Genomic DNA, 27,561 nt, shown 5'->3' with positions numbered 1-27,561 from the left:
AGCCACAGCCCCTGCCCCTTCCAGTAAAGGAGGGACAAAAGAGGAGAGACTCTGGGTAGAGATAACAACTTACTGAAATACGAAATGATGGAATAGGACACCCACAGTACAATACAAAATGAGATGGTGGTTTACCCAAAGGAAGGTATTCACCACCAGGAACAAGAACAAAGGTGGTGGTGAACACTCCCTGTGGGTTGTGTCCATGTGGTTTTTCCAGACAAAGGCAATAGGATGATCATTCCTGCACGCTGCCCACATGGTAGTCAGGAAACAAAGGCAGTGTGGTGGGGGAGCTCCCATGGCTAATATTTCCCAGCCCAAAATAATGGAGAACAGTGATGGACAAACCCCCCTGGAAGCTGAGTCATCTGAGTAGGGGTTGCTCTGCAGCTCTGCCGAGCTCAGTTCTGTGCAAGTGCCTTTGCTGCCGCTTCAAATGCTCCTGTACACCAGGGCAGGGGAGGATGGTCCCATTGGGATGCTGGCTTCATGCTGTCCCTGATCACTGTCCCTGCAGTGCCACGCATGGGAGCCACGCCACAGCCTCGCCTCAGCATCATGTCCCAGAAAAATATCCCAGGATGGAATCCGACGGTCCTTTGCTGTCACCCTCCTGCTGAAGCAGGAGAGGCAAAAGTGGCCAACTTCCAGTAAGGGTGCCTGGCTTTTCCTGCTGAGTCCATCTCCGGGTGATGCAGGGTGTGATACAGAATAACAACTTGGTCACACCCACACTGCTAACTCCACCCCCTCTCTAACCAGGACAGACCATAATACTCATTAAACAAAGGAAATTTTGTGGTTGTTGAAGATGACCATTTTGCTTTCAAAATGAAAAGTTTTTGTGCCAAAGCCGGTGTTCACTGCTCTAGCTATCAATATGAGCTTTGCCAAAAATGTTTGTCACTTTTTCCAAAGACAAATGAGCAAAGTGTAATGGCTTTAAAAATTAATCAATGTTGCTAGTTGAAGCAAATGTGAAAATAAAGCAAGTGCCAGCAAGCAATGGTCAATGTGACTGGAATTTAAATAGCATAAAGTTGAGTTACTGTACAGCAGATTATAATGCAAAATATAATTTTTGTGGCTTTTACTACTGTTAACAGGGAACTCAAAGCTCAAAACGTCTGGTTGTTTTTCTAGCTCAGAGAAATATTGTGCTAAGAAATCTTTGCAAGAGGCTTAATTTACTGTTTGACAGGACTGCAGTGAGAATTTATGAATCTTCTCTTATACTTTAAAATCTGTGTGAGTGCTGAAGGGAGGACAGGGTAGAGAATTTGGGAATGATGTTCCTAACAAACTTCCTTCATGCTTCCTTTTCTTGTCTCTGGAATGGGAAGATTTTACCTAAACTTGGTTTGTTGGCCTTTCATTTTACTTTAGCTAGATACATAAATACTTAAAAAAAAAAAAAAAAGAAACAACAACAACAACAAAAAAAAGAAACAAAAAAAAAACAAACAAAAAAACCAAAACACCAAAAAACCCCCCCAAAAAACCCCCCAAAAAAACAACAACAAAAAAAAAAAACAAAAAAACCAAACCCAAACAAAAAACCAAGAAGGAGGAAGCAAGAGGGTGTAACCAACTCACTGGGCATCAAATTTCTGCAGAGACCTATTCTGGAGGTACTGACTTGAAACAATGTTAGCATTCAAGAGCCAGGCAACCTCAGCTGTTAATTTGTGTTTTGTCTCAGATCTCAGAATCTGACAACTATTCAACCTGGTTAGAATACGATTAAAATATTAGAAATAATTACTGTATTTGTATCCTGTAGCAGAGAAATCTGGTGGGGTTATTTTTCTGAAATTTGAGCACCTTATTCAAAACTTGAATTCTTTTAACTCTTAAAGAAGATGGAGTAAGCTTCCATGATCTGCCAAGAAATGGAATACAGCTGTCAAAAATTTAAAAAAAAGAGCTACTTAGAAGTCCTTCATTAACGATCACCTCTCGATTCACTGCCTATTTGTACCCAGTTAAAACCTCAACATGAGGAGCTGGGTATATGTGCAGTCTGTACTGTTGTCCTTCACTGACACCGATTAGTCTGCATACACAAGTACATGAGGAAAGATTAAAAATCTAGAACTCAAAACATTTATGCTGTTTAATGCTTGTGAAGTGTTTGAGTCTGTAAAATGTGTGCTAATGTTAAACTCTTCTGATCAATCAAGTTTACAAGGGAAATCAGTGGCTAAGTTGTTTTGAAAAGACTACTAGAAAATTTACATAAGCATTGTCTTAAGAAAGGGCGCAGATCATCTGAAATTGTGTTATGGTCAGGATTGTTTATTTTTTCTTGCATGCTAATTTATGAGGTTATAATTTTCCTCTGGCTTTGGCCTCTTTGCTCACCTCTGAGTCATGACAGAGCACACAGGGCTGGTTTCTTTCTGGCTCTTGCGCTGAAAATCTCTGCTCAAGCACATGGGGAGTAACCTGTTTTGTAAAAGAAGCACCTTCGTCTTGCAATTTGATTTACTTTGTATTAAGAAGATGTCTTAATGTTTGGGTAGTAATAAGTTGCTTGAGTCACTTAAAAACCTTCAGCCTCCCTGAGGTAGGATCAGGTGTTTACACGGCTCCTGAGGTTTTGCTCAAGGGAGCTGGGAGGTCCCAGTATTTACTGCAGCCTGGGCTGGTGTGATGCAAACACAGCCACGATGGCCCCAACGAGTCTGTTCTCCTTGGGCTGGGCTGTGTGAGGCAAATAGGTTGCTCTGAACAACCTGATCTAGCTGAAGATGTCTCTGCTTATTGCAGGGGGGTTGGATTAGGTGCCCTTCAAAAGGTCCCTTCCAACTCAAACTATCTATGATTCTGTGATTAAAAAACTATTTTTCTTAGGTAGAATTTGTATTTCTAGTCTAGGCTAGTATTCATGTGAGTTTTGAATTGGGCATTCCTGCCATGTTGCACAGATTTAAATCCATCAACAAAATTCCATCCTAGGCCTGGCCCCTTAGCTCCTACATGTTCACTACATATGGCTTGATAACATTTTTGGGTTTTTTCAGAGTCTTGCCCTTTGGAGAGCCATGCTCAGTGAGAAGTGATGGCTAGAGCATTTCCTTTCTCTTGGTAAGGCTCAGCGTTTGCCACTGATGAATTTCACTTCTTGTCTATAATGCTCCCATTGCTCCGATCCCTCTGGATCATTTGCAGTTTGAGTCTGCCTCCTCTGCTTGCTCCCTCTCTGATTTGGGTGCCATCAGCAAGTCTGGTTGCTGTTGAATTTGCACCACAGAAATCCGTGACACAGATGAGGCTCATGGCCGGGTTTGACCCCCCTGCAGCAGCCCAGGAGGGGCAGCCCCGAGTTTCTGTTGCTGACAGGCGTGCTATGGAAACCACTGAGGATGCTCCTGCTTCAGCTGTGACACTGCCGGGTCAGGGGCCATATCAGGTGCTCTCTGAAGTACCAACAGCGTTGTGAGAGGCAGGACACGAGGCTGGGTTACAGGGCTGCGTTACGACATATTTTGCATAAACTTCACATGAGAGAACTACCACCGGACTTCTATTCATAGCTGGTTCAAGCCACTTGTTCATCCACATTCACAGAAAAAAATACCTAGGTAAGGAAGTTGAAAATGTTACTTTCTTTAAGTTAGTCTGAAGAAATAAATTAGAACTTTGTATTTCTTTATTTTAATATCTCTAAAACTGTCAGGGTGTAAAAAGTTTGCGCGGGTGTTTACTGTGTTTTGAGATTAAGAAATCCTTCTTCCCTGGGGGTTTATTTGCGAGAGAAAGCCGAGAGCAGGGGACAATTTCCCAACTGGGTTGAGAGCCTGGCCCAGGTTCAGGCCCGGCGCTCGCCTCTCCGGGGCGCTTCGGGGCGTTGTTGTGCAGGGGAGAACACAGCCCTTCTCATGGCCCCACCTGCCGCCCGCCGGGCCGGGCCGGGCCGCGCCGCCGGGCTCGGGGCAGCCTGCGCGGGGCCGGGAGCGGGGCTCAGCGGGAGCCGGGACAGGAGCGGGGGCTGCGGCTGGGCCCCCGCTCGGGGGCTGCAGGCACAGCGCGCTTCTTGCGGGTGTTCGGGGGCTTCCAAATATTCACAAAAATGTTTTGATTCGGGCTAACTCGCTGTATGCTACCGCATCCTTTCTGTCTGGGGGATGCGGCTGCTCAAAATGCCGATTTTAGAGACAGGAGGAAGATGTGCAGCGGCAGAAGCTGTACGGCCGTGCTGTGTAAGTGCAGAGGGCAGCGCGGTAGAGACCCCCGGGTCCTGTCCAGCCCTCCGGCCTCGCAGGGTGCTTGCTCATGGCTATTTGGCTGAACTGTGACTCTTCCTCCTCCCCACAACACACAAGGCTAAACAAGAACTCTACAACTACTGATAACGTCTAAAAGGAGATTAGGAGATGTTTTTTCTTTACTGGGGCTCTAAAGCAGATGATGCAGAAGTGAAAAACACAGTTTGTGGTAAGGCTTTATCACACACTAAGATGTTTCCTTACAATATTCCTAAGATATTCCTTGCAGTATTCTTTGAACCTCCTTTGGTATTGTTTTGTGATCTTAATTACTTCTGCTGGGCAGTTTTCATAAATCTACATGTGCTGTGTATATTACAGTAACCCAAATTGTTTTGCATATTACATCAATTAGGACAGCAGGATCTAGAAGCAACTTGGACACAACTGTAGTGAATTGCTTCTGCTTGTGGGCTGAGTATTCCACTCCAGGAGAGAGCAGGAGCTGCAACAGCTGCTCCTGGAGAACAGACAGTGGGTGAATGATGCAGTAAACCTGGGTACCCTGAGAACACCTGTGTAAAAGACACAAGTCTCAAATTTCAGCACGTCTTAGTTCTGATTTGAAAAAGCCTCACAGATGTAAAGACAGCAAATGCTCCTCAGGTGAAGGTGAATATCTTGATTGTTTGGGGAAGGAGGAAAGAGTCATGAATATAAACTGGTACGGTGCTTCAGGTGCCTATGTGAATGAGAGGTGATGTCAAATCCTTTTCTAATCTAGCAGTGGGACTGTGGCACATTATCAACCTGGTACAATGCTATAAGTGCCTTCAACATGAAAGAAAAACCCCTTAGTTCTGTCAGATGTGCAATTATCACTGAATCCAAACAGATTATTTTTGAGGCCATCAATCTGGTATGCCAGACATACTTTAATGCACTAAATCAGATGACAAAGCAGCACAACAAATTTGGTTCACAGCAGCTTTTTACTGCAAATTGGACAACCATACAAATTTCCAGTTCCTTTTTCTTTTTTTTTTCCTCTGTTTACAGACAAAGGAGATGCCTGTATAAATCTTAAAAGCAGTCTTTTGCTGTCTTGTGTACTTTAGTCTTCTATTAGCATGAAATTTAATGCAGTTAAAGTGGCCTAAATTAAGTGTGCTCCAGCTGTAATCAAAATGCCTGAGCACAGATTGTACATTATGCTGTGAACCAGCAAAGCAACCTGAAGGAAACTTTTAAGTTCTACACATCTAGCAAAGCTCACAGCTACATATCTTGTCTCTTTTTAAAATTTTTCTCTTCCTCTTTTCAAAGTAGGGAGCAGTGAAGCATCTTTGACAAAACTTCCTGTTGGAATGCCTCACATCAATGCAGCTGCAGCTCTGCAGATTTCCATGCTGCTCTTTGCTCTTCCTGCACAGTATTTCATATCTCAGTGGTACGGAACGGACTCTGCCGAGCGCATCCAAATAACAGAAAGGTTGTAAGACTCACCTTCCCTACTGCATTTATTTGTAAGAGAGTTCTCTTTCTCATCCACAATGACACTTTGTCCTGGAAAACTGAAGTGTGGGTGGATTGGCTATTCCTATACAAAACCAAAATTTAAATCACACCTCAGGCATTTTTGTGGCTTAATATGACTGTATTTAGTTTCAAAATTCAAATAGCAATTGTTGATTTCTTCATGTAAAAATCTTACTAATCTGCATGAGTGCCTTAACCTCATTCTCTTTTGGGATGTTCCAATATACATTACTACAGGTTGTGTCTCTTTCAAAAGATGAAAATTAAGCTTTTGATTAAGTAACATTAGTTCTGATTTTCCATCACCTTTTGACATTTACTGTTATGCATATTTTCTTGCATACTATGACTCAGTACAGATTCCTAACCCACAAAATTCACTCACAGTAAATTACTTAAGGTAGTGACAATGATAAGAGCTAAGTAAGGAGTGCCATTTTGTCTATGAATTAAGAAGCTGTGTATTGACAGAATCCCACACACTTGTCTCCAAACAAAAAGTGGAGACTATTACATCAGATCCAAATTTTTGATAGTGGTGTCTGTTGGCAAACACTGGCATCTTGAAATGAACCATGCAAAGAGAGACTCAGTTGTACATGTGGCCTGTTCAGTGTGCTGGCTGTGTGGTTCATGTGTGGAATTCCAATGCATGCCAGAAAGAGCAAAAGATTGGTCTGATGAAAAGAGAACTAAGCTTGGCTTATGCATGAAGACCCAGAGTGAAATAATTTTCAGGCCTCATGGAATGAGTCAACCACTTATTATTTAGATTTATGCAAAAACCTGTAGGCTTTTTTAGTAGTCTTTTGATTATGTACACCATCTAAAAAATATCTCATGCTCTCTATTCTCGAATAACAGTTGAAGCTGCAGAATCTGAATGTAATTTAACAATTCCTATGGTCCGAGTAAAGGAAGAAAGCAATCTTGTAATGAAAAATTATATTTTCCAAAATTTACATATGGTTTACTGGTGATGATCGAAAGAATATTCATTTGCAGTGTTGATATTAATCTTGAGGAGAAACTGTTCATGGTCACTGACCCTTTCTTTCTCTTTGCTACAGAAGTGAAACTTCAAAGTTTAAATGTTAAAAATCTATATAAGCATACTAGAGAAGGTTTTAAAAACAATATGATGACCATTTTTACTCCTAAAGGATAATTGCCTCTTGGAGCATCTCAACAAGATCTTACTTGAGTCTGGATGCGTGGGCAGATTGTTTGAAGCTGTGGCTCTCAAAGACAAGGTAGGAAGTTACCATCTGCACATAGGAGATTTCAGCCATGATCTGTTCTGAGCTGGAAGGTGTGCTGTGGGGGAAGTAAGTGACAAAGAGGAAATATCTCTCATTTGCTTCTCAGACTGATCTGGAACTTTCTACACAAACATCAAAACTGAACTCTATGTGAAACTAAACGTAACTCATGGCAGTAACCCTGTTCATGTGATCATCAAAATCTATCTGACTCTGAAGGCAGAACAATTAGCCAAATTAATGACTGTGAGCAACTGTTTGTAGGATCAGATGCTAAAGCATTGGATGGATATCTTATGCTGTATATTGTAGTTCAAGAAAATCTGAATTAGGAATCACAGACAGAAAATGTGTGGGCTAAGAAGTAGTGAATTTTGATTACTGGTCATGTAACAATAATTAGTCTAGAAAAAGTAAAATTATATCCATTCATACATACACACCATTTTAATTTGACTTCATGGACTTCTTTCAGTTAAAGGGCTTATTTGTGAGATTTAATTCTTGTACAGTAGAAATACTCCAGAGGTTTTGCTTTGTATGGACCTTCAAAGGTCCTTTATTCTTGATCCATGTACAATAATTAAGGGTGTCAAGTCCTCTGAACTATGGAGGATCCTGACATAGTTTCACTCCCAGAAAAACCTAGGGGAATGGTCTATGAATAGAATCAGAAACTGGGCTCTTCTAAGGTTCACCATTGCTCCTCAACTTAGTGGAAAGCTCCATGCATATCTAAAGATAAAGCCTGCAAAGACCAAATGACTCACTGGTTATTTGTATATAGTTGGAGCTGTTTGTGTCTTCTGAATATTTTATAAAGAATTGGTTATCCTAAAAATAATGGTTTTTGAGACCTTCCATATTAGCTGCTGTTTTTAACAAAGCAGCTAGACACGTTAAGATTTTGCACATTCCTCTTTCTGTTAAGAGGTACTTTCCATAGCAGTCTTTCTACAGCAGCCTTAAGTCTTTCTACACAGTTAAGCTAAACCAAAACTTTTTAAAAATACATTGTTTGCATAGGAACCTGTTCTCACTTTCTTCCAGGCAGGGTGAAGGGAGTAAGACTGAAAGACACAATCAAAGAGGAAGGAGACCAGGACAACCTGTAGTTCTTTGGCACAAATGGTTTGCTGGCTAGTATGGATGTAGATAGAATGTTACCCAAACACCTCTGTTCATAGACTGCTGCTGTGACATTGCCAAGAGAAGGAAATGTTCCATTTTCTCATTGTTTTTTTACACTTTCTTTTTCACTATAGCAATGAAAAATGTTAGCCATTTCCCCTTTCTAAACATGTCTGTCCCCTACTTCCTACCTTTTAAATTCAGTCTGGTGCAGAAGGAAAAGCTACACCTACTGCAGCCTTAGGCAGGGACTCATTGCCAAACACCTTGTCCATACCAGTATAAACCATTTTTTAAAGACTTTACAAAAGATACTGAAGAATCACACTGTTTAGAATAGTGTTTGCAGAATAGTGTTTGCTCACCTCTATAAAATTAGTTTCCTCTTTTTCCTGTTGGAACAAATTCCTTTTTCTTTGTACTCCTTAGAAGTGTTTTTAATGTAAAAGTCATGCAGGCTTCAAATTGTAGAGAAGTTTGTATCAAAGGCTTTGCAGTATCCTGCTTAGGATAATTAACCTTCTGATTATTATTAAAACTCAGCTTCTAAAGAACTCGTTTGTATATTGAGTTATTAATTTTACATTTTAGGAATTGGTACTATGGAGAGAGCAAAACTAAAAGCAGTGACAATGAAGCAAAAACCCATTCTTATCTTGCAGGTACTGAAGTTTTTGCAATCCTTTCATATTTTACTTATGATGTTGTCTATAAGGCTTCTATAGTGGATTTCTTAATTTGTAAAGACTGTTTTCCTTTTTTCATTTCTCTAAACATGTTTGATAATATTCAGTAAACAAAACAGTAAACATAAAATCCAAGGCCTCTTCCCTGTGTTGTGTGATAGTACCAATATGATGTAACTATATGTATGTATTTTACTGAATACATCAGTGTATGAATTCTGTATTGACCTATGAAACAGTGGTACAGCTTTCACTTGATTCAAATGAACTGATGTAGATCAATTTCATACAAGCAAAAAGAAATAGCTGACCACTTTGTTCCTGGAATAAATTCCCTAATCAGATTGAATATAAGAATTCTGTGACCTAAACTGGCAAAAAATAATGTCACAATAAATTACCACATGTAAACACTGTAACATACTGTATGTAAGGCCTAAGTAACTGTCAATGCATACCCGAGTTAATGCTTTCTAAAACTCGTTAAGATCCTTATGTAATATCAAATGCATACAAATAGAAAAGTGTCTTTCTTAGTGGATGTTCCTTTGTAAAATGTAGTAATTAATATTCTGGGGGACAAAACAAAGCACCTGTTCTTCTTTAATTCCCCTATTAATCTAATTATCAGTTCTCTTCAGGTAGAAGTCAGAATAATTTCTGTTAAAATGTTTCATATAACTGATCAAACTTTTATCCTTGCTAAGTCTCTTTCTTTGTTAAATTAGAATCAGCTCATGTTCACAGTCCAAAGCCTGAATATATTAAGTTCCGTGTGGGCCAGGTAATAATTCACAGAAGATTTGGCTACTCAGGAGTCATTGTTGGATGGGATGTAAAAGCTACCACTCCAGAAGAACAACTACAACCCAGATATCCTCCAGTGAAACAGGTCTGAATGTACTAAACTCTTGCTTTATTAATATATACACAGAATAACTCAGGTTAAAATACCCTCAGAAACACTGTTACACACCAACTTCTTGCCATCCTAGTGGGAAATACTCCACAGTTCTGCATCATCTGTGCGGCTTAGTACCTTTGCTGCTTCTGCACTGTGGTCCCCAGTATAGCCTGGCTTTTACACCACTGAGTGGTTAAGCTTCGTTGGTCAGGGCTGTCGCAGACATATCTCAAATTAAAACTACTCACTTTTTATACACAGTGTTGTATTTGAAATAACAGTGTCAACCTATGATGTCTGAATGGATTTCTCCTGCTGTGTCACTAAAATTGAGAAGCTGTTAAGTCCTTTATCTGGTTATCCATAATTGGTGGCATCTTCACTGCACTTAAGAAATGCAAGTAATCCTCTGTGTTTAATCAGTTTCAGTGAAAAAGCAATGTTTTTGAGGATCTGGTTACTTGGAGTGTAAATCTATTTAAAAACACATTTTTGTTAGAATTCTTAAAGCCTTTGAATTTCTCTTGCTTAAATCCTTGTTTGAAAATCAAATGCTAAATCTTTGTTGACAGTGCTAATCTGGTAATGCAGTGCTGCATACTCTGCATGCCACTGACATGCTGCTTAAGTGGCAGGAACACACTAATTATTAAGTCAGAGAACTGAAAATGAGGAAAACATGAAAATCTTCGCCTATAGCAGAAAATTCATGTTCAGCTGGGAATTGACATTCAGCCTCATTTTGTGCATTTGGTTCCTTCCCTGATATAGTTTTATCCAACTGTCGCTCATTTCTGGCTTCTAAAACACCTGCATCCTTGCTTTCTTTTCTCCTCTCAGTAGTGTTATCACCAGCTGAACCCCCAAGAATTTCCCACCAGACACTGGTTTTTTTTATGTATCTTATATTGTTCTGCTGTCCCAGCAGCCTTGTGTTCACGTTTATTGTTTTAATTTCAAGAGCGATGACAAGCATCTTTTGCTGCTTTTGAGGTTTTAATTGCCTTTGCCTATCATGTCAGAAGCACTTTGCAAAATGCCTTCTGACCTTTAGGCAGCAGCTTACTGAGCTTGGTCCTTGTAAATCCCTCAAAACATCAGCCAGCTTTTCAGCCCAACTTTTCATTGCCTTCCTCTGACTTCCAGATCTTTATGAAATCACTGACCAGAGGCCACTGCCTGTTCATTGATTGACACTGATTGCTTCACAAACTCCATCTGTATTCATCCATCACTTTTTTGTGTTTAGATGTGGGTTACTTAGGGCAGAAATATTTATAGGTAGCAGCAAATATCATGGCCCATATTCCCTGGCCTATGATTTGTTTTCATAGGCACTTCTTTGTTTGAAGATTCATGTATATATATACACATAGAAGTTGCCTTAGCTCTTTCCAGGGACCATGGTTGTTGGAGGTGGCAATATGTTCTACATTTGTCTCTTCCTCTCTTGGAGTTTAGCTGTCACTTGTGAAGGAAAAAGGGTGGTAGCAGATCGCCATTGGGCCTATGTACAAAAAGCAAGGATATTGTGAGTCTTGTTTCTTGCAAGGCCTGTGGGAAAAAAAGGTTAATTAAACTCTTGACTCTTAAAAATGTTTCAGATATCCAAAGAACTTTGTGTGTTGCAGTTCTGATTGCTTTATATTTAATTCTGACATTGGTAAAATCATAAAAATGAACTCGCTGTATATATACACACACACATATATATACACACACACATGTATCTCAAGGGGATTTAGGTTCTGTAAGCCCACTGAAAGTTAACTGATTATAATATGTAATCTTTAGTCATCATCTCTCTTTGAGGCTATTTATTTTCTTTCTATTTTTACAGGATCTAAAAGATACTCCTCACTATCGAATTCTAATTAACAAAGCAAATGGATTTGGCCAATCTACAGCTTATGTTTCTGAGGAAGAGATAACCGTTATTGTGGGATTAGAGGTAGTGTTTATTTTTATTCAGTTGCAACTTGATTGTTATCCTGTATGTTTAAAAGTTGGCTGACCTTTGGCTTAATAGACACTAGCTAGGATGCTAAGTTAGTGAAAACTAATAAAGCAGATAAACAAATTACTGCTGCACTTTCAAGCATGGGTTTTTGAAGCTGAAAAATGACCAAACTCAGGTAGTACCCACTGTAAAGTATTCAACTGCTGAGGTTTGTAAGTGTTTTAGCAACTTGATTTCCATTATATATAGGCTGCTGCAGACACAGACATTTGTATTGTGATTTCTGGGGAGCTAGCAAAGTATGTTGGTTTCTCAGTTCTACACTGAAAAATCTCCATTTCAAACAGCTCCTGCTCAGCTGCTCCCCAGACTGAAGAATGTCTCCTTTCTTAACTGCAAAACTCTTTGGGAGCAAAAAATTCTGTTTTGTGTATCAGGGTTGAAGTAGCTTTTGATTCCTGCCTTATGCAAGGCACACCTGATTTTTAGACTAGTCTGAGACTCTGAGCCACAAAACAGCCTTCAGGCATGCATGCCACATACAGGTGGCTTTTTTGCAGGGGCCCCCTGTGCTGTTTTAGATGCCTTCTCTGTGGACAGCGACAGGGTCTCTGTATTTAAAAAAACAGCAAGTAGATGAACCATTCACCTAAAAGGAGACATTTGGTCTAGTCAAACAGAACAGATTAAAATTGGCACATTGCTCTGCCTTTTGGGAAAACCTCCCAAAGGAATTGTGTAAGTCAGACTGACCTGAAGACTGTCCATGCTCTCTTTCAAAACTGTGCTGCTGCACATAAAGGACTCCTGTCAACCACAGTGTGACACAATCACCTCTTTTATTTGGGAGAAGCCTTAGTTCAGTCCATTCTCGTTTAGCCACCAATTGTAATATTGAATATGCTAACATGCCTGAATTTAGGAGCAGAAACTATGCTGTTCCAGATGAGTATCATAAATATTTAAAACTGGATTCTGCCCACACTGTCTAAAAAATGCACCTCCCACTATGCCAGTTAGCTGGCTACCTTCAGTTTCCTTTATATTCCATCAGGAGAAACAGACACTTCATCCTAAATATTTACCTTGTGAAATTAGCTTTTAGGGTATCAAATTGCTTTATTCACCCACGTGGCAGGTTAATTCTGCATGCAAATTATTAGAGAAACTATTGGTAACAAGCTCACAAAACTAGGTATTTCAAAGTTGTCTATCTGAGATTAATAACAGATGGCGAGTCATGCCTCAAGTTCAAAAGGTCTGTGGATTGCCCTCACTCAGCCTTTTGTACAGCCTAATAGGCACAATAACTTCTTGAAGAGTAGAGAGATCAGAAAATGCTTAGACTTGTCATGACCCCTTCGTAGCTGACAGTTGTGAGCCACTCGCTGTGGGCTTCCTGCAGCAAGACAAGGCTTGGATCGTCCTTGGTGGGTTTGCATCTTCATGCTAGACCTAAGGCCATCAGCTGGGTCTATCTTCACCATTTCCCCCACCGCTTCTTTACTGTTCCTGCTGCCTCATTGGATTAGATAACTGATCCAGCCAGAACAAATACTAAATACCTCTAACAAGTTAGAGCAACACAAGTGGGAACTACTTCAGTAAGAAACAGTGCTGATTTTGAACACTGATGCTGGTGTAAATCTAGCTTGTAACATCTCATGAGATCTGACCAACATTTGCAAAGTACTTGGAGAGAGCTGCTATTCTCATGACAGAAATTTGGTTATGGTACACAGAAAATGCCATTGAAAATACCTCTACGTACATTAAAAACTCATCAGGAGTTTTCAAACAATGCAGTAACTTCAATACTTCATTTAAGTATTAATTTGTATTTATTGCCAATTCTGATGCTTCTTCAACTTGAATATTTTTTTCTCAGGTGTATCACCCTGATATGGAAACCTACTTCAGTGGATACGATGGATCAAAATACATTATGCAGCCATGGTTGAAAAAACTCTACCCTCATGACTGAGTACTTCAGTGTCTGTACATGTGATGTACATCCAGATAACAGATGTCCTTTTTAAAACTGAGCAAACAGACACCAGGATAAAATGTATAGTTTTTCCTATGATGAAATAAAACATTCCTAAGCAGGTTTTATGTTGGACACTCACTTCTGTCAGAAGCTAGCACAATGCATGTTCAGTTTGTCAAGACTCAGCAATGGGGATTAATTTCCTTCCAGTTTGGGGAGGAAAGGTAAGCACAGTTTCAGATATAGCACAGTTTCAGCCAGGTGTGCCAAATGTTTGGCACATCAAATATCTTCCTGCTTTACAGGGGCCAGGAAAAAAAATAAGCAGTTATGAACTGTACTTTCAGAATTAACTGTAAACTTAATTTTAGGGGATAGACTTACCACAAGAATGAAGTAAAAAACCATCAAAAATCACAAGAAAGCATAAAAAATTTATTAAGATGTGTAGGATTTGAAGGTTTCTACGGCAACTTGTTTCTCCTGTTTTCTTTTCCCTTTATCTCAAACACAGCAAACACTCTACAAGATGCATAAGCAGTAGCATTCTGGATTCTTTCTTGCAGAGTCTGTGAATCAGCAGAGAGTGACAGGTGACTGTCTATGTGGCCTCCCCATTCTTTTGTTTCCTCTTCTTTTATCAATAAAGGCTTTCCCAATGCCTGGCCAAACAGTTGACAGACTTCCTGGGCTTTCCGGCGCGTGTTTCCAACGGCAGTGACACACACTTGGCGGCTGAGAGGTGGAAGCAGCAGCACAATAATAAGCAGGTTCAACTGATGTACCAGTGTTCCTGCCAAGCTTTTTGTTTTTAACGTCGCAGGTTTTGTAACTGCAGAGATGCTAAGGCACATCTCCTTCCTCCAGCTTCTGAGCCACAGCTTGGGTATTGAGGGGACAGTGTGTGGAGGAAATGTCAGCATCCTCACTAATTCTGATAAGATCAAGCATTTCTAACACCTGCATGCTGCAGGCATTCCCGCCGAGTCGTGCAGAGCAAGAGTTCAACCCTTGCTTCAGGCATTTCAGTGGCTCGGCTGCAAGGTATATTAGCACCTGCTTAACGTCACTGGCCAGATTTCCTGATCTCCTGTAGATACCTCTGACATTCACTTTTGGCATCTCTGGAACCTTTAACAGCAGCTCATGAAGCTTGCTGCTTGGACCGGGCAGTTCTTTTCTTACAAGAGGCAAAACCCCAACGAAGACTAAACTTCTTTCTGTCCCTCCCACTTTTGTGAGAGAAGCCCGAACTGTGAATAGTCAATGCTTAAAAGAGATCAAGATTGTGAGCTTCAGGACAGCATGTTTTGATGCTGAGAACTGCCACACATGGTTCTTTCCAGATCATGTCAGCTAACAGTAATGGGAATTGGCAAAGGTACTTAAAATTATCAACACCTGGTAACACACTTGCACCCTCATGAATAAATACAAATGAAATCTACGCATGATGATGTAATCAAAGCCAAATTCTGTTGACCTAAGATTCACAGCAGATTATACTCCAGTGGAAAGCAGTGGGAAAAGAATTTTTATTACATTCTGCTTTTGCACAGGGACAAGAACAAATTCTATCTTCTAGGCTGAACGGCATTAACTTATAAGTTATACTTAAATACTGAAATCTCTAACATAAATATTAATACATGTGAAGGAAACTACTTGCTCCCATTGCAAACAGCATAAATTATGTATTCATATTTTTTCATTGAGGCTGTAAGATTTTTGGTGTGTGAGAGAACTTACCGAAGTGTGTCTATGGCTTCTGGTGTATGGTAGAAATGAGGTGGACTGATGGTAACAGAGGTTCCTAACTTTTCAATGAGTAGATTGCAAACATTCTGCATTTTTCCAAAATCACTGAATATGATACAGACCTGGGAGTGAGCAAACAGACATCACATGAGTAATATTTTCATTTTCCACTATGACTCAACATTTCTATTTAAATCGGTGTAACGCCAGACATCTACAAGGTAACTAAACATACTAGTGCCATATACAACTGCAACATTTATGAACTTATAAGACTTCTATATAGCCCTAGAGACTAGCATTAGGTTTGCAAAAGAAAGAAGTTCTTAAATAGTTTTTAAATGAGGATTAAGAAATCCCTTCCTGAGGAATTCTAGGTATGCAGACAATCTGAAGCATGAATGTGCTCTGGTGCACATGCCTAGATGCATCCTGGTTCATCCCTTCTTAGACTGCTAGATGTTAATTATGCAGAAGCTCATACAAAATGATGTGGAAAACATTGTGCAAGAAGGAAAAATACATTTTAATTCCAAGCATTAGATTAAAGAAACGTCAGCTATGAGATTAAGCTAAACCAAGCCCAGTTCAGCTTGCAGTGGGCTCCAAATCCTGTGTTGTCTGAACAGACTCACAGCAGTGCTGAGAGGGAACTGGGCACTTCAGACTTGGATTAAAAACAATTCAAACACCTAAGAGTCTCTGGCTTAAGAAGCATTAAATGAAGATGCACTAGGAATTCAGGTCCTTCCCAAAGGCTATGAAGCAGCAATCACTATCAGCCCTGGATACAGAGCCTAACAGTTTTCCTGGTGGAAAGTCCAGCCCAGCAGGAACTGTCCAGGCAGAACCCAGCTTTTCTCTGTGGCAAAGCACAGCTGCCAGGACTGAAGCAATGACACTGAGCTGATACAGCATTCAGGAATCAGAAATCCTGGATCCCTAACTATTTTTTATAAGAACTAAAACCTCATCTTCACTTCCAGTACAGTGCTCTCACCATGAGTCAGGTTCACCTTCTCTCTTATCCCCAACTCCCTTCTTTTGGCATACTAATACAGCTTCCACAGGAGTGGAAGAAAAACCTGCAGTAAAGAAAATTCTACTGCCAACATGTGGGACATATAGTTGCCCCTATGGCTGCTGCAGTCTATGTATCACTCTACCCCAGTGAAGGGATATGACACAGAAATCCGAGTTACAGCATGTCAGCAGCACTGCAGCAGCTTCCTGTGTGCATACCACAGATTTACCTTGTGCAGAATGAGATAATTCAAGGAAGCTGAGTCTCTCAGTGAGGGAGGATGGAGCTACTTCATATGCAGAGAAAGGTAAAAAGTAAAGTAATTAATGCTCCCATCTTGTTACCCTTGATAGCCTTTTGGTGTAGTACCTGAACCTTATCCTGGCTTGGATCCTTCCACTGGTTCAGTGGCTCTGAAAGGTGCAGTGTCAATTGAACAGAGACTGAAGATGAGGCTACACCTACAGTTTTTTCTTCAGTGGGAGTTCTCGCCATACATATAAAAAGCATACATCGCCCTGTGATGTTTTGCCAGGAAACTGTCACAGCTGTATTTTGTGGAAAGTCTCACTATGAGAATTGTCATAGTGTTTTCCAGATTGCCCTCAGCATTTCCAAGATTTGTTCCTTCTAGGGGATAAAACAAAAAAAATGATGAAACAAAAGAACTATGTGTCTTAAGCAAGAGATAAATTGCTCAGACTGGGGCACTTCTGGGCACTCAGGAACTTTACTGTTAAAAAAAAGCCACTTGACCAGGTACCCTCAGGGGTAGAAAACAACTGAGCAATAACTGATTTTGCTGTTTCCCCCCCTGAAAAAAAAAATCACAATTTTCATTTAGAGCTACATCTAATACATTCCACTTACAATTACAGAGAATACTTCAACATTAAAATGCAAATAAATGTTTTAACTTTGTCAGTTATTAAGGTTAAAAAGTGTGAAAAAGTAACATGAAGCTATGCAAAACTATTAAAGACATTGCAAGGTTTGGATAAGGCTGCAAATGACAAGAAGTTATTGTTTATAAGGAGGCAAGTGTATTAAGAAATGCACAAAACCAACATAATCTGCCTCCCATGAGAATGTCATGTAATAAATGAACTATTATGATAAAGTTATTAAAAAGCTTTGTGATCTCATACACAACTTCATTCTTCTGCATATTTTCCTTTGTTATAGCATGAATTAAAATTATCTCCCTACAGTTGAAAGAATATCTTGAATTCTTCATTATACTTTTAAATAGCTACATGCCTGGGAATTTTTCAGTCTTCTAAAAATTCTTTACAGGAGACAAATGGTAAAGAGTTTACAGAATGAAGTAAAACAGGATGTCCAAGACTTTACATGTAACACAGATATAATGGCAAACTCTAACAGAGAAGTGAGTGGAAGTGAGTTTTAAATTCATTTATATTGCTAAAGTAGGCAAACATGCTTGTCAATGGAACCTCACTGGTTTATGAAGCTGCACTAATGAAACAAGGATATACATAAAGGGAGAAGCAAGGAGAGACTGATCTCTGCATTAAGAGTGGCCACACTGCTACCTCAGCATGCAGGGCAGCCAAAACAGCAGCACTGTGGCTGGGTTCTTCCAGTTGCAACTCCCAGGGTCCCAGGCAACCACACAACTTTGCAACAGCAATTACAGCTGGTCCAAGCTGCTTACAAATCAATACTAAATCTAAGCAATTAGCCTTCCATATATAATCCTTGCTGTATAAAAACTAATAGCAGAAGACGGATAATTGGTTAAGTTACCACTTAACACTGAAGTTTTAAGCCTAAACTTGTCTGTAGCATAAACAATAATTCATATAATAATTAATAATATGATTTTATTAATTTTTAAGTACAGGTCATCTAAAAAACATGGTGATTTAAGCTCTCAAGGTTGTAGATGTCTCCATGACGAAGCTGAAACCATTCAGAACATGAATGCACACCATTTAAGTATCTAAAGACTCATTTTAAAATCCAAATTTTGTTCTCCAAATTCTCTATCATTTCTGTATTTATTGGTGTTATTTAGATGAGAATATGCCTCAAAGCAAGCAAACTAAGGAGGCTGAACCGGTTTAAGAGGACTCTAAACCACAGCTCTATAAACAGCTATCATTTTATTGCAGGCTTCCAGGTTTACTTTGTAAGGATCTCTAAACTTGCTGGGTAGTGATTAAAGTTTTATGGTCTAAAAAATACATTAGCTGAACACACATAATTTCCCTGAGTGAATGTTTCAAGCACAGCATTTATTTCCTACTATGGCATGAATGTGCAAACATATACTTCCCTTAGCAGATACTGAAGTAAATGGGATTATTCCCATAATATCTGCATTTCACAGAGCACTTTTTACCTACAAAATTCTGAGCCAATTACTCAGGAAACAATTACCTTTACTTTACTTAGAGCAAGCTGATGGCAGAGTTGTACAGAACAGACCAAAATCCAGGTGCTCTGCAACTGTGGCCTAAGTAGATCTCGCATTTGCTCCCAGATCAAGGAGCTAAAATAATGAAAAAAAAAAAAAAAAAAAAAAGAAAGCTGAGCTGGGGAAAAAAAAAGGTTATTAACTGTGGCAGCTTTCTGAACTCACCAACTCCTTGCAAGAAGCAGAGGGAAGGAAGGGCTATAGGTGAAGGAAAGTTCAGAATTGTTGGTTTGCTCACTCACACTGTCCCAGAACCAAATATGCCAGTCTGTATCATCAGGTAACATCTAAAAAGCACACGTTCATCTGAGAAGAAAACAAGTTCTGCACACAACAGAAGACTGCAGCTGAACTCTGCTATAAACTGCAGTCCTTAAATAGTTTTTTTTGACTATGCTGCCCTTGTGTTCCTTGGTCTGAGAAAAGATAGTATGCAAATTTTTATAGGCTCTTGACACATTTCTTATTCTTTAATTTTATTTTTATTTTTGGTTAGGTTGAATACATACCTCTGCTTCCATTTGGTAAGTATTCTCTACTCTACTAAAATCTTCTGTTACAGTCATATTTTCTTCCTAAAACAAAGTAGAGGAATATAACCTTAAAAGACAGAAATTAAGCATCTGCTGTATGTACACGGTGTCCTGTAATGTGAAGTGTCGTATATAATATGAACTGTTTTGGCATATTACTTATGACTTTGCATCAGAAATTTCGAATTATCCATGCAAGTATCTTCAGTTAAAAACTAGCTGGATGTTAAAGATTCTTGCATTATTCTAAGTCAATTATACAGTAGCTCTATAATGTGATTTTGTTGCTATTCCCTTGAAGAGAACAATTAGATCATAAAAGTGGCTGCTAGGTAGAAGCTGTGTGTATTAGTGTGTAACTGTAAATTCACCTGGTACAAGAAATCTAGAAGCTTCAATTGCTTTTAGACAGTTTGTATGTGAGAAGTGCTTTTTAGGCCCCTATTTTAAGATATTTTACCAGCAGCAGCAGCTTGTAGCAAGGTCACATGAACAAAGATTGAACAGCTATTATTCTGGCATAATGGTAACCCTTGAAAAAGGCTGCTCCACCAGTGATACCTCGGCATCAACAGCAGCTACATTGGTCAACATAACGGCTGCACAGAGCACTAGCAAATCCTGTAGGACACATAAATAAGATACTGAACTCAGGAAGATACAGAGTAACTGCAGTTACATGTGAATATTTGACCAGCTTGCTACTGGTCTAACAGTCACATATCTTCCACCCCCTTTGCTCTGCAGTAAACAGTTTAAACAAACAATTTATTGTGAAATTACTCTAACATAGCAAAAAAACTCACAGCCTACAGTTTAATTGCAGCTTTGCATGTAACACCTATGAACTGTAGTAAAGCAAATACCCAGCCTTCCAGTTATTAAAGAGGTTTTATTTACTAGATTTATTTGCATAGGAAATATTTTCTTCAGTGTTGACATTCAAAAGATGCTTTGTGTCAGAGTATTTCCTACAGACACTCAAGTCTTCAAGTTTATCATGTAGCACGCATGCATGCATAAGTTTATGCAAATAATATTAACTATGAGAAGCATTTTCCTTTAAAAATATTATATGGTTTTATTACCATTGAATAAAAGTCTACAAAAACCTGAAATTTCAAAATTTGTATCATGATTGATTGGTAGTGCTCAAGCACAGCAGCCCTATTTTTAGATATTTTCAGAAAGTCTCCTCTAGTAAGGGCAAGGATTAGCAAGGGCCAGTAGTCCATAAAAGCTGTATTTTTAATTTTATGTGGCTGGCTGGGGTTTGCTAAAGAGTGATCAAGACAGTTTAGGACCAACAGCTCATTCAATTTACAAGGATGGGGTAAATCTTACTATTTATGATAGAATCCAATTACAATTGCCATGAAAGATTTTTCCCCAGAGGTTTCACGTATCTTATAGAAATTACCACACAAGAAAACACAAACTACTACAACTCGTATCTTACAGAACTAGCTGCGCTGTAACACAACTGTAAACACAGAAAAAATGTGTTTGTTTTCTCCTGTCCCCTCTCCTTAATCCTTTTTAAAAACTGGTTCTCTTTCCTGCTGAGCAGATCCAAGCCTTGGAATTTGGCTGTGCCCTCCCAAGGTTCCTGTGTATTTAAGGATACTGCCATCCCGTGGCACCAAGCGCTATGGCAATATCAATATTATGGAGTGAAAGATCATTTTGCACTACGTATTATAAAATTTCCTTCACAGCTAATTTTAATCTCACCAAATTTGACAGTAGCTGTGCTACTGAAGATAAATGGATGAAATAATTGTTGAAATCATAACAAGGTGGCTTTCTGTGATACATTTTCTGTTAGATACTTTGCTTCCGTTTGTGACTGTGTTCACACAAAGATATGGAAAAGACAGGTAGGAGACAACAGAATTTTAAATTGGAATCAAGACTGAGACTACTTCAAAAGCAAAAATTTTTCTACCCTACTGTTTATGTCTACTATTCATATTTTGGCTGAGGTAATACCCATTTGATTGCAATAGCCACAGAAGAAATACTTTTCACTGTGACTTAGGGAAAGCTGCACTTCAGGTGTTCTGGACATCTGGAATAACTTTCTCCATTTTCTAAATCTGTGGGCCAAGAATCACAAAAAATAATTAAACCAATATAACAATATTGGTATCTCAATCACCCCAGAAGCCATTGAACAACTCTTAACAGAATCACACTTGTGAATTCTGCTTATAAAGCCAGTTTTTCTATGTGGCATCACATTACTGCTTCAGGGGCTCTAAAATAAACAAAAATGAAAAAGATAGTCAATATCCCATCGAGCATATCAAGTCTAGAAATTGCTTTGCTTTGCATTTTCACTCTTTTCAACTGAACACAAGCTTTTATAGCCCTTCCTCCTATCTGCTACTTCTGAACAATGTCTTGGTCACAGGACCATTGCGTCCACCCTCATGACACCGGCTGGTTCTAGGAATGACTGGTCTTTTCCCCAAAAGAAAACAGGGAAAAAAAATAAATGTTAGCAAAAGCACACTTCAAGGAGACAAGTATGCAACAACACACCAAGAGAACAGCCCATCTGTACATAAAATTATGTTCTGCTCCTGGCTAATGACTTAACAAAACTATGAGACCTTTTTATGACACAGAAGCCAAGCCTGAGCAAGGGAAGGTGTTTATAGTTTGGAATGTATGCTAATGCCTGTTGGGTAATGTATGCTGATATGTGGAACTGTAAATAAAAAATATCTGGAGACACTTGAAAATGTCTCTTAAAATATACTTGTACACTTGAACTGATATATCCAGTATAACTACATTATCAAAAAGAAAGATATCTGAACAATCAAAAGAGTTAGCCTCTTCCATCTGATCATGGCATTTTTGTTCTTGGCACTATGGAAATGGTTAGTGAGAGCCTTGATGTACGCTCCTGTCTCCTGACAGTCGTCCACAGTGCCTCTAGACAGTTAAGGATGGTGAGTAGGATAGTTCTGGGATTGAGCAGCTGTGCTCCAGCCTCTCATCCCCACACTCTGTCTGGTCTATTTGGCATGGGATGACAGAATGATAACCTAAAAACCTATGGTGAAAAAGTTTCTGCTGCTTAAAGAAGAAATAATAGAAGTATATGTAACAGTTATTACAAGAAAGACAAAAAGCAGATCTGTATTCAGCAAATGCAGGGTACTCTGGAGATATTTCTTTAAATATGAAGTAATATAAAAAGGTGATGCCTTACACAGGTTTTTACCTTCAGTCAGGGATAAATTGACATTGGAAGATTTTACGACTAAGTGAGCAAATTTTAAAACCTTTTTTAACTGATTGTACGGATGTGCATCCATAACTGTGACTCCTGAATAAGTTTTGAAATATGAAGAATATTGCACATAAATCCAAGGGAGGCATCCCAGTTCAGACAATCTCTATCCCAGAGCCTACCAGATGTATTTTGCTAGATGGTTTGTTTTGTTTTCTAACACTCTGACAGGTACAACAAATATTATCACTGTTATTTTAAACATGGTGCCAATGCCAACAGTTAGATATAGCCATTAAAGAAGACAAGAGTCATCTCCACACCACTCCCCACATAAATCATAGCTGGCAAATATAAAATCTGTTTGCTTCTAGAGAAAGAGAAGAAAATGTTACTTTTGAGCAGCTGGGCTGATTAAGAGAGATTGCTTTGAAGGCTGCAGGGAAAGTAAAATCAATGGGGAAACCACATTCTGTGCTCTGAAGTGCTGCATATACTTACAGCACTCTATAAATAAATGCCACCATGTGCATCTATTTCTGATTAAAATCCTGTGTAAATGTATATGGAAATCAGGTGCTGCCCCCAGGCCTCCTGAGAAGCTGCTAATGCAAGCTCCTGCTGCTGCAAAGGTTATGCACTTCCCATCTCACAGACTTCCTACTATAGCAACAAAAGGGTTAAGAAAATTGTTCTGTGGATTAATTAAAATAAATATATAGCATAGTTAGATGGTTTCTAAAGAAGCCTTAGATAAGCTTGCAACAACTAGAACCATACGGAGACTGTGAAGAGACATTAATTTTACAGTTGTCTACAATGGTATTAGCTGCAAGTGAAGTTAGCAAATGCAGTTAAGAACAAATTGCCAGCAGTGAGAGTTGTTAGTGGAAAAGCTGCAAGGCAAATAAAAGCTCCAGCAGCAGAGTGATTTAAAACTGGATGAAACAAAGCACTAAAAATTATACCGTGGGGAACTACTCTGAAAAAAATAACTTCATGTTGTTTTTCTCAGAGTTCCCTAGAGCTAACACTTTGCTAACACTGAGAAACCCACAACTCAAGCAGCATTTCACAGTCTCTCAACTAAGTGGAAAGAACATTTCCATTCTCCAACACATAGCATCTTTGAAAGAAAAAAAAGATTACTGTGAAATTATTGTAACTATAATAAGACACCGAATACTCTCACATTGTAAAAACAGCCCACTCTCCACCCTGCTTGCCTGCCCACATTACTTTTCTGAACTTGACTGTTATAAACCCAAATAAAATACTTTGTTTGTCCAAGCTGTACTTCAGTTTTTAATCCTTTTTTCTAGCCTGGAGTGGTGCACACAGCCCCTCTAAAGCACACCCACCTATTTAATACCCTGCCTACTCTTGTTGTGTGCCAGCCACTACATGTTGGATGCTCCCTGCTGTCCCAATTCAATCAGTATCAAGTCAAAACTGGAAGTCAGTTGTTCAGATTCACTGTAGGGTAAATATCTGCAACTATCTTTTCCAATATAGCCATGCTCTGAAGAACTATTTAATTACAGTCAGGACAAAAATGTCCCATAATCTGATAGCTCACCATGGTGGTGGGTACAAAGGTTAATATTTTCTCTACTAATAAGAACAAATGCTTGCTGAATTGCTTTATCTTCTCCCATTCCTCTCAAAATCCACCACTTCAAACTCCTGTTAACTCACTTAATAGACACTGAAGGCATTTAAGCTGTAATCCCTTACAAAAATGCACCAGTTTTGGCTGAACAAGTCATCCCGATGGCAATGGAACCCATGACAAATGCTGCCTGTGACAGACATGCACCCAGCCATGATCAATGCCTAGCCTAAAGCAACCTCCATATCCCCTTGTCATCTAGTCCCAGATGCAATATGCGCTTTTTCAGGGGCTAAGTGGTCTTCTTTACTGCCTTCTTTATTCCTGAACAATTTGTATAGATGCTACAGCGATAGCATAACAGTTCAGAAAAACCCCACGGAATGCTACTTTGTTTGGGAAATGAAGAGCTGGTGCCAGTACTTATCTTCAAACATGTGCAGCATCTGGAATGTGGGCATGCAATTTCACTGTGGGCACATCACTGTTTAGGCCGAGTAACTGACTCTCTTTGCATTTACTAACTCTGACTTGCACTGTAACATCAGGCAGTATCAGGAAACCCTTCTGCAATTCTTTTTTACTCCACTGAATAATCTGGTGTTCATAGCCAACTCCATTATCTCCTTTTTCCCCTAGCTTAACTGTGAATAAACTCAAAAGGCACAAACCTCCTAGGGACCTTCAATAATAAGTAACTTTTGAAAATAACTGCTTATTCCATGGAAGATCAGTTTTTTTCTGTTTTTAAGAGCCGTATGTGTGGAACACTGTCCAAAACTCTTTTGCGAAATCCAAAAACATCACCAGCACAATTGTTAGGACAAATATCACCCTTATGGAGCATTTACTGTTTGGACAGAGCTTTAAAGGTAAGTCTGTGCTTTTTTCATTGTTGCCAAATTACTTCCAGAGGCTAAAATACTCATTGTGGTAAAGGAACTTTCTGGGTCCACAAAGGGCTTCTGTCACTTCAGCTATCTTGATCATATCCCATGCTTTTCAAAACCCCTCTACGTAACTAGAAGAAGAAGGAGGAAAGAGCTCTGTATGTATTTGCTGCTAAGCTCTGGTAATCACAGTTACTCTGACACACACAGGTACAGGTTATGCTGCTGTGTACAACTTTTATCAGTTTCACCCGCATGCACGGGCGAATGCTGTATTACACGAACAAATCACAGAATTAGGTTGGAAAAGACCTCTGGTATCATAGAGTGCACCCTTAGACCGAACACCACCACGTCAACTAGACCATGGCACTGAGAGCCACGTCCAGCCTCTCCTTAAACGCCTCCAGGGACGGCTATTCCACCACCGTGAGAGTTGAAGCGGGATGGCTTTCACATGCTTAACAAGCAATCTGTTGGAAAGCCCGGGTAGCGACATTCCACCTTTTCCGCTGGGGCTGGCACGGCTGCAGCCCTCCAAAGACGGGAAGGCTTTCCCAGCGGTTCCCGAGGCAGAGGACCGAGAGCTCTAAACCCGTCACTCCCCTGCTTCCCGCCGGCACCAAGGCCCTCCGCGGGCGCCTCTCCTCAGGGCCGCTCCGGCGGGACGGCACCACACCTCGCCGGCTGCCGAGCGGGACCGGGAACTGCGCCGGGAACCGGGAACTGCCCCGCCTGCTGCCCCCCCTCGCCTTCCTCCTGGGGACGCCCCGGCGCCTCAGCGGGCCGCGGGCGGCGGAGCTCACCGGGACGCCGTGCAGGCGGGCGCTCTGGGCGATGTACTGCAGCCGGCGGCACACGCTGCTCCGCGCCGCCACGGCCGCCTCCTTGCGGCTGCCGAGCCGCAGCGACACCCGTGCCCGGTCTGGGCGGGCGCTCAGCTCCGCGCTGCCGCTCACATGCACCTCCCGCCCGGGGAGCGCCGCAGGCTCGACGCGTCCCTCCGGGGCCGGGGCCGGGGCCAGGTCGAGCTCGGCGAAGACGCGTGAGGGCGGCGGCGCGGGCGGCGCCATGGCCGCGGCTATGGCGGCCCCTCACGGCACCATGGCAACCCTGGGGCGCTACGTCACAGTGCCCGCCCGCTCCCGACCGCTGCCGCCCCGCCGCTCCCGCCGGGCCGGCGCCGTCACGGTGGAAAAGACCTCTGAGATCATCGAGTGCAACCTATGACCGGACAGCGCCATGCCAGTTAAACAATGGCACAGAGTGGCACGTCCAGTCTTTCCTACAACACCTCCCGGGTGACTCCCCCATCTCCCTGGACACTCCTTTCTGATTTATAATCGCCCTTTCTGGGAAGAAATTCTTCCTAATGTCCAACCTAAAGCTCCCTGGTGCAGTTTAAGACTATATCCGCCTATCGTGTCTCTGGTTGCCTGGGAAGTCCCTCGGCCTCTCGCCGAGGGGACGCTGCCATGAGTGCAGAGTCCGAGGGTGGTACCCAGCCCTGAAAGTGACTACGCACACGACAGGAGGACAAGATGCATGCCCTGGCCCAAACAGGGTGGGCCACAGCACATTGCCTCGGCCCATGTCCCATAAAATTTTTAATATTTCAAAAGATGGAGACTCCAGAACCTCTCTGAGCAGCCCAAGTCAGTGTTTGACCATACTCGGAGTAAAAATGTAGGGTTTTTATGCTCACCTGGAGTGTCATGTGTTTTAATCTCTGTCCACTGTGTCCTGTCACAGGGCAACACTGAAGACAGCCTGACTTCCATGTCTTCCATCCATCAGGGATCTAAATATAGACTGATAAGATCTCCCTGCTCTTTTTCTAGGCTGTAGTTCCAGCTCTGCCAGCCCTCCCTCCTAAGAGAGATGCTCCAGTCCCTTCATCATGTTCACACACTTTCTTCAGTATGTCCATATCTTCCTTGTTTTGGGGAATCCAGGAAACACTCCAGGTGTGCCTCACCAGTGCTGAGCAGAGGGGAAATATCACCTCGCTTGACCTGCTAGAAATGCTTCCCCCAGTCCAGTCCAGTATGCATCTGGCCTGCTTTGCCATGGGGTCCATGATCCACGTGTTGTCTTTTTCTGCTTTCCAGCCACTGAAGCCCCAATGTACACTGATGGAACAGTGTTGCTCCTCCCCCGATGCAGGTTTTGGTGTTTTTCCTTGCTGAACTTCGTTAGATGTTTCTCAGCCCAGTTCTTCAGCTGGTCAGAGTGACTATGAAATGAGTAGCTCAGTGACGAGCTCTGTGTGTCTGGTCTCGTTGGTACGAGGATTTTTGGGAAGGACTCTGGATATGTCATTGCTGTTTACATTTGTGGTACATTGTGTTTTGATAACCTGAAATCT

At 40.8% G+C, this 27,561-nt stretch overlaps 2 protein-coding genes across 5 annotated transcripts; one reads left to right on the top strand and one right to left on the bottom strand.

The window, feature by feature from the left end:
* The first annotated feature begins 1,540 nt into the window (after positions 1–1,540).
* Positions 1,541–13,711, top strand: LOC119699804. Of its 2 annotated transcripts, none has more exons than XM_038133771.1 (7): positions 1,541–3,590; positions 5,541–5,706; positions 6,917–7,006; positions 8,738–8,808; positions 9,561–9,724; positions 11,577–11,687; positions 13,585–13,711. In XM_038133771.1, exons 2-7 carry the CDS (start codon positions 5,582–5,584, stop codon positions 13,678–13,680), a joined length of 657 nt encoding a protein of 218 aa, XP_037989699.1. In that variant the 5' UTR covers positions 1,541–3,590; positions 5,541–5,581; the 3' UTR covers positions 13,681–13,711. The 2 variants fall into 2 exon arrangements, with proteins under 2 accessions (XP_037989699.1, XP_037989698.1); XM_038133770.1 differs by lacking the exon at positions 1,541–3,590 and adding an exon at positions 3,594–4,443.
* On the bottom strand, positions 9,728–26,287 carry IRAK1BP1 (interleukin 1 receptor associated kinase 1 binding protein 1). 3 transcript variants are annotated; one of them, XR_005256554.1, is made up of 5 exons: positions 26,000–26,287; positions 19,421–19,486; positions 15,436–15,566; positions 14,071–14,421; positions 9,728–11,290 (listed from the first exon to the last, which is right to left on the bottom strand). XR_005256554.1 is itself a non-coding variant. In XM_038133772.1 (4 exons), exons 1-4 carry the CDS (start codon positions 26,264–26,266, stop codon positions 14,151–14,153), a joined length of 735 nt encoding a protein of 244 aa, XP_037989700.1. In that variant the 5' UTR covers positions 26,267–26,287; the 3' UTR covers positions 14,002–14,150. The 3 variants fall into 3 exon arrangements, 1 of the variants encoding a protein (XP_037989700.1); XR_005256555.1 differs by having other exon boundaries at positions 9,728–11,243; XM_038133772.1 differs by lacking the exon at positions 9,728–11,290 and having other exon boundaries at positions 14,002–14,421.
* Between the last annotated feature and the right edge of the window lie 1,274 nt (positions 26,288–27,561).

The sequence above is a fragment of the Motacilla alba genome, chromosome 3 (genome assembly GCF_015832195.1).
Source record: "Motacilla alba alba isolate MOTALB_02 chromosome 3, Motacilla_alba_V1.0_pri, whole genome shotgun sequence".
Classification (NCBI taxonomy): Eukaryota; Metazoa; Chordata; class Aves; order Passeriformes; family Motacillidae; genus Motacilla; species Motacilla alba.
The sequence above is the reverse complement of the archived record's forward strand: the minus strand, read 5'-3'. Positions and strand labels throughout refer to the sequence as shown.

Bases quoted from the DNA above. Each gene is read 5' to 3' on its own strand.
- LOC119699804 (XM_038133770.1), top strand. From the start codon at position 4,383: ATGTTTTTTCTTTACTGGGGCTCTAAAGCAGATGATGCAGAAGTGAAA. The intron at 8,809-9,560 runs GTACTGAAGTTT...TTGTTAAATTAG, and splicing joins AACCCATTCTTATCTTGCAG to AATCAGCTCATGTTCACAGT. The intron at 11,688-13,584 runs GTAGTGTTTATT...TTTTTTTCTCAG, and splicing joins CCGTTATTGTGGGATTAGAG to GTGTATCACCCTGATATGGA.
- IRAK1BP1 (XM_038133772.1), bottom strand. From the start codon at position 26,266: ATGGCGCCGCCCGCGCCGCCGCCCTCACGCGTCTTCGCCGAGCTCGAC. The intron at 19,487-25,999 runs GTGAGCTCCGCC...ACTTTGTTTTAG, and splicing joins CCCGCCTGCACGGCGTCCCG to GAAGAAAATATGACTGTAAC. The intron at 14,422-15,435 runs GTAAGTTCTCTC...TCCACCTCTCAG, and splicing joins GAAGCCATAGACACACTTCG to CCGCCAAGTGTGTGTCACTG.